At 47.3% G+C, this 6,026-nt stretch overlaps 1 protein-coding gene across 9 annotated transcripts in view; it reads left to right on the top strand.

Moving 5' to 3' along the window:
• Nckap5 (NCK associated protein 5) overlaps positions 1–6,026 on the top strand; it is a 903,226-nt gene that overhangs the window by 327,840 nt on the left and 569,360 nt on the right. Inside the window, exon 1 of one of the 9 annotated variants that reach the window (XM_031380952.1) lies at positions 3,016–3,513. The exons of the other annotated variants lie outside the window; for them this stretch is intronic. Within the exon in view, the coding sequence (XP_031236812.1) occupies positions 3,494–3,513 (20 nt within the window). The 5' untranslated portion in view covers positions 3,016–3,493. Of the gene's footprint in view, positions 1–3,015; positions 3,514–6,026 lie in introns of those variants that run through there. 9 annotated transcript variants of the gene reach the window in all.

Below are 6,026 nucleotides of genomic sequence, written 5' to 3'. Positions count from 1 at the left end.
TATATATATATATATATATATCCTGTTTCATATGCCCACACAAATGAAAACAGGCATACACATGTAAAAGTGGGAAAAGAACAAGAGAAGATGGAAGAAGAGGAGGAAGAGGACGACGAACACCTGTCAAACTCTTACTGTTCTCTGTGGGGGATTCTGAATTCAGGTCCTCACTCTTGTGCTATAGGAAATCAACCCCAGACTCATCTCCCAGCCTAGAGATGTCTTCATTCTCCGCCTTTCATCTATCTCTTAACAAATACGCTGTTGGCCCCAGTCAAACCCAGATCATATTGTGAGAAGTGTTGAGCTTTCTCGGTACACTTCGTGTTGCTGTCAATGAATGGGAAAGTTGGAGATGGATTGCCTTGGGCACCTAGCGGTAAGTGTGGCACTCGGTTCAGAGAGGGACAGCTTTGGCAAGTTTGGCATCTTGGCTCTGGAGCTCGGGATCTGTTGCTTGATAAGAGAGCTTTTAATAGCAATGAAGGCACCTAGCCTAGTCTGCGAGTCCTGCCCGGCCCCCATGCAATGGAGGATCATTTTAGGGAGACCCAACCTGATTCCTCTACCCGTTGAATGAGATATGATGAGGTGGAGGCTTGCTCTGGTAAATGGCTGTTTGAGCAGATGGTTCTAGACATTGATTCCCACAGGCAACAGGTAAGGCACAGATTTCCATTTGTAGATATTGTACACTAGGTCACTAGAATTCTTTGCCCTGTTTAAAGCTGGCAGAGGGAAGCAGCTTCTGAGTTTGTTTGCTCTGCCCTTGGAAACCTGTGGTGTAAAATGAGGTGAATAAACTCACTTCCACGGAGGGGTAGGAAAATGCGTTTCATTTTTGGCCTCAATTGGTGACAGGGCAGAAGAAATGTGTCACTAAAGGCCAAAGGAGACTACTCCCAGGAGGAATGCTCTCTGCAAAACCCCTGGGCTCTGACAGTTCCTGAGCTGCAGAGGTGGCCCAGCCTCAGTGGGGCTGGGGGCAAGGGCCAGGCATGTGGCTTGCTAGTGTCCTTGCTGTGGTGACTGCTTGGTGGTGACAGAAAGAGATCCCTGAAAATGGAAGTGCAGCATCTCTCCTTCCTGCCCTGTTCTCTGGCATGGTCACTTTAGCACAGATGAGAGCAGTGGGTGTACATGTCTATGTGTGTATCTGAGAGCAGAGGAGGGCATCAGGTGGCCTGCTCTATCACATTCCAGACATCTTACTGAATCTGGGGATAGTCTATTGGCTAGCAAACCCTAGTAGTAATTCTCCTTTCTCTACCCTGCATGACACTGGGATTCCAGCTGTGAGGCAACTCACACCTGGCTTTGTACATACAGAGTGGGGATTCACACTAAGGTCTCATGCTTGCGTCTCATGCTTGCACACCACTAGTTTTCCTCCACTGATCAAACTCTCTAACCCCAGGTTCCATCAAATATCTTCTTCCTAGATAAAACATTTTACTGGATTATAGCTAAACATTATGAGGATCACTGAGCCTTTAATCTGGATATGAGAGAACTATTCAAACACAGAAAGTGCAGTTTATTGTTTATGGAGCCAAAATACACATGTGTATCATGCCTGGTCTTTATTGCATGAAAAAGCAATGGCCTTTCAAAATGGTGAGTTAAGCATGCATCTTAGCATAGCAGGGGACATGGCTCGGTGGGCAAAGTGCTTGCTGCACAAACCTGTGGACATAAGTTCTGATCCCAGCACCCAGACAAAGCAGCACATTCCTGTAATCATGGGACTGTAGGGGAGAGAGGCAGAGTCCGCTCGCTGACTGGCCATTCATTCTAGCCTAAAATATGTGCTTTAGCTTCAGGCTTAGTGAAAGACACCATCTCAGAAAAACAAACAAACAAACAAACAAACATGGTAGAGGGTATTTGATTAAGATATCTGATAGAGGCCTCTGGACTCTAGATATGCATATATAGGTGTGTACTCACTCACTCACACTTGTATACACACACGTAGCTCTGTCTTCCAGCTCTCTCTTATCTCTATAAGTATGTATGTATATATGTATGTATGTATGTATATATGAATGTATGTATGTATCACTATGTATCATACCTAAGGTTGACCTCTGGCTTCCACATATAAACACTTGTCCTTGCACTCACATGTACACGCAAACACACAAAACAGCGTTAGGACCACATCCATGTGTCAGTTTTCTGTTCCCCTGTTTGATGGGGACTGGGAGCCGATACTTGCCATCAGGCTTCTAGAAGTCCATGTGAGAGGGTATATTTCCAATCCAGTGCTTTTCCACTGAGGAAGTGCCCAGCAGAGCCGTCTGTCCTTGGTGGCCAAGGAACCTGTGGCCTCGTCCTCAGCTGCCCCTTCATGTTTCAGCGGGCGTGCCTGGCACAGTTTCTCACATGCCTGAAGTGGTGCCCATGCCCAGGCTGTTGGCATGGTGCGTGCCAGGGATAAGTAAGGCACAGGGCTCAGCTACCCAGAGACCCGTCTAGTGGTCACTGTGATGTGGCTACCCTGCCTTGCCTGTTCTGGGCTTTTGGCCAGCTGCTTCTGTGCTAGGTCAAGGCCCTGCTATGCTCAGTCCCTGGCAGCTGTCTCTGGGTGACTGCCTCTTGTGTTTTCATGAGATATTTCTCTGCTTCCATTCTGTCCCTTAAGGTGAACATGGTTGACCTACCAGGAGCTACATCAGAAAGAAAACCAACTTCTTGCTTCCCTTCCCTTCCCTCTCCTTCCCTCCCCTCCCCTTCCCTCCCCTCCCCTTCCCTTCCCAGGTAGCCCCCAACTGTCAATATCAACTCACCTAGGTGTAGGGTCTTTTGAGCTCTTTCATGTTTCACCATAGCAGCGTGTGTGGTAAATCTTGTACAGTTCTTGTGCAGGCCAACAACAGCCCGTGTGAGCCCACATGTGCAACATGCTGTCGTGTGCAGAAGACACTGTTTCACGGCAGCAGTCCTTCCACAAGTTCTGTCTCTCACAGCCTTTCTTCCCACTCCTCTGAGATGTTTGGAGGGAAGTGTGATGTAGATGTCTCACATAGGGCTGAGCCCATGGAGGCAGTGTCCAGCTGCCCTGACTTGTTACTGATTGCAGAGCCAGTAAGTGAGGGAGTTCGCCCTAAAGATTTGCTAGGGAAGACTGGAGAGAGATGGAGGAAACAAGGCTGGGATGGAGGCTGCCTGGGGTAGGGGAGCATCCAGAGCTCTCTGTGAGGACACGTGGACTTCCATTGCAGGTTCTAGCAATTTGTTACAAACTTTGTGCCTCTGAGCAAACACATCGACATTATCTCAGTTCTAGAAATCAGAAGGCCAAGCATAAATTTGTGGGCAGGGCCACATTCTTTCTGAAAGCTTCAGGGACACAGGAGCCTTTCCCACAGTTAACAGGCTGCTCCAGTGTCTTCTTGTATGGCCCTTCCAGCAATAATGTCCGTCTGACCTATGCCTCTGTCTGAACGGCTTCTGTACATCTGAGTCCCCTCTTAAGACCCTGCTGATGACATCAAGCCAACCCAGGTAACCCATAATAAGATCTGTCTTGAGATTCTTCATTTTTCTTGTCAAGCCTTTCTTGCTATGTGAGGTTCTAAACCCATAGGTGCAGGGGATTAGGACACAGGCATGTGAGGTGCAGGAGAGGGGAGGAAGCATTCTGGCACATTATTTTAATGCATGAGAATAAATCATAGAGGATAGTACATGGATTCATTGAGGTGATTCCTTGAAAACTGAATTGCAGTCTACGACAAATACATATAAAGGCTGATTCCGAGGAGAGGAGGAGGGAAAGGAGAGGAAAAGAAAGTGGGGGGAAAGAAATAGGGGAGAAGAGAGAAGAAAGAGAAAGGGGAAGGAAGGAAGGAAAGAAAAAGAGGAGAGGGAGAAAGACAAGGTGAGAGGAAAAAGAGAAGCAGATTAAGATGTTGGCTAAAGAGGTCAAGAGGAGAGAGAACAGGAGGGGAGGGTGGCAAGAAGAGAGGGGGCGGCAAGAGGGAAAGGAGATGGAGGAAAAGAGGGGGAGGAAGAAAGGGAGGGGAGGAGAAGAAAAGAGCAGAGAGGGAAAACAAATAAGCTTCCAAGGAGAAAAGGTGAGAAGGTGGGGGGAGAGAGGGGAAGAGAGAGAGCTTGCACTCCAGGATAGCCTCAGACTAACACTGAGGAGAGAACCCTATCTGTCAGGCCAGAGAAACTGTCAACTGGAAGTTACTACGAAGGAACAGGTAGCAATTGCTGAGGGTCAGGGCTGACTCCAGAGACCAACTGGTAAGAAATAAAGAGGAATCTGCGTTGGGTGTGCAGTTGAAGTAGATCAGGGTTGAAGATTATTGCTATGAACCTATGGATCCCCCCAACTGAGTCCAGAATACATGTCAAACAGCAGTATGGCTCACCAGGATCTTTGGTCTTGTTCTCCCATTTTAGACATTAAGAAACAAAGGCCCAAGAAGTTCAAATAGATTTAATAAGGACACGTGAGACAATAGTGTTGAAATTTGGGCTGAAGATTACAGCACCTGTCTCCTGTACTGTGTTTCTTCCAGTAGAGGTCCTCCCCACTCTCCTGTTCTCCTGATGTGTTTGTGTGTAGGTGCACATGAGTATATGGCCATATGAGCGTGCTGTTAGGAGATCAGAAAGCAGCCTCAACTGTCTATCCTAGACCTCTACTTTTTGAGATGGCATCTTTCCCTGGATAAGTATGATAGGCTGACCATGTCAGTTAGCCATAGGTAAGCCTCCACTTCATCTTCCCCAGTTCTGGGGTCACACCTTGTCCTTACTTGGGTTCTAAAGATCAACTAGGTCCTTGTCCTTGAGCTGTCTCTTCACCCCATACCACCATGTAGGATGTCTTTTGATGGAAAGAGACTGTAGGAAAGGATGTTGAGACCACAAAATTATGGAAAATGGAGAGATGCCTTGCTTCATAGAGCAGAAGGGAGTGACCATGGGTTATCACCCATGCACGTTAGGCCTGCTCACTTCAGGTTGCCAGGGTATGTGACTGGATGGATGTCTTCCTCCCTCCTTCCTGAGTCACATACATCAAGTGGTGGGACATGCATCACCCTGTGCAACGAGGCACAATTCGAGGAAGAAACAGTGAGAAGAGACACTTGGTCAACAGAGCATTGAAGCAAAGGATGGTTTGTGACTGGTTCATGGGAGAGCAGCTACACTGTGGCATAGATCCTTGTGGCTTCCTCTCCCCAAAGAGTCTGTTTTCTTCCTGGTCAGCAACAGTTGCATCGACAGAATATCCACAGAGCTTTTTTAGGATGAATTCCTCAGCTGCCTTCAACACTTCATCAATAATGCGATCTGCCTATTAGTAAGCAATTAACATGTGACCTTATTGGCAGACAGACCACACATTCCTTGACAGGGTTTAAAATACCCATTTCCTGTTTCCTCACAGAGGAAGACATTTGAATGCATTTCAGAGAAATTCTGGAACAAGTATGCGGAGATAATCCTAAAGAGCTACAGTAGAAATGGTACTGCGGTGACTGGGGAGAAGGCTCAGCAGTTTAAAAACACTTAGAATAAGAGCAGGCTGATGCAAGTTCAAATCTCCAGAAACCATGTAACAAGGATGTATGTGGGCATGCTATAACCTCAGCATGGTTGGGGGCAGAGATGGGCACATAGCCCGGGCTATGAGACTATGTCTGTTGAGAGACCCTGCCTCAAGGGAACAAGCTATGGAGTGACAGAGCAAGACATCCAGTGTCATCTTCAGGCCTTACCTGAAAACATGTATGCATGCTACACAAGACTCTCCCCCACCCTGTAATGCAAACAAAACTGTCCGAATTAAAAAGAGGGTGTGGGAAGTCACTGGGTTTCCAAATGGACAGCAGCTTTGGTCTGTTCTTGGGGTGCCTTCCTTTCAAGAAAACTCCAGTGCATCCTTCACTGCTTAGGACAGTGACCATGTTCAGTGCTGTGTGGCTGACTTGAAGGCTTCTTATCACATGACACTTTGAGGCTCCGGAAGTTGTTTCCTCCTCCTCCTCCTCCTCCTC

This window comes from Mastomys coucha, unplaced genomic scaffold, assembly GCF_008632895.1.
Source record: "Mastomys coucha isolate ucsf_1 unplaced genomic scaffold, UCSF_Mcou_1 pScaffold1, whole genome shotgun sequence".
Lineage (NCBI taxonomy): Eukaryota > Metazoa > Chordata > Mammalia > Rodentia > Muridae > Mastomys > Mastomys coucha.
Note: the sequence above shows the minus strand (reverse complement) of the source record. Positions and strands in the feature narration are given on the sequence as shown.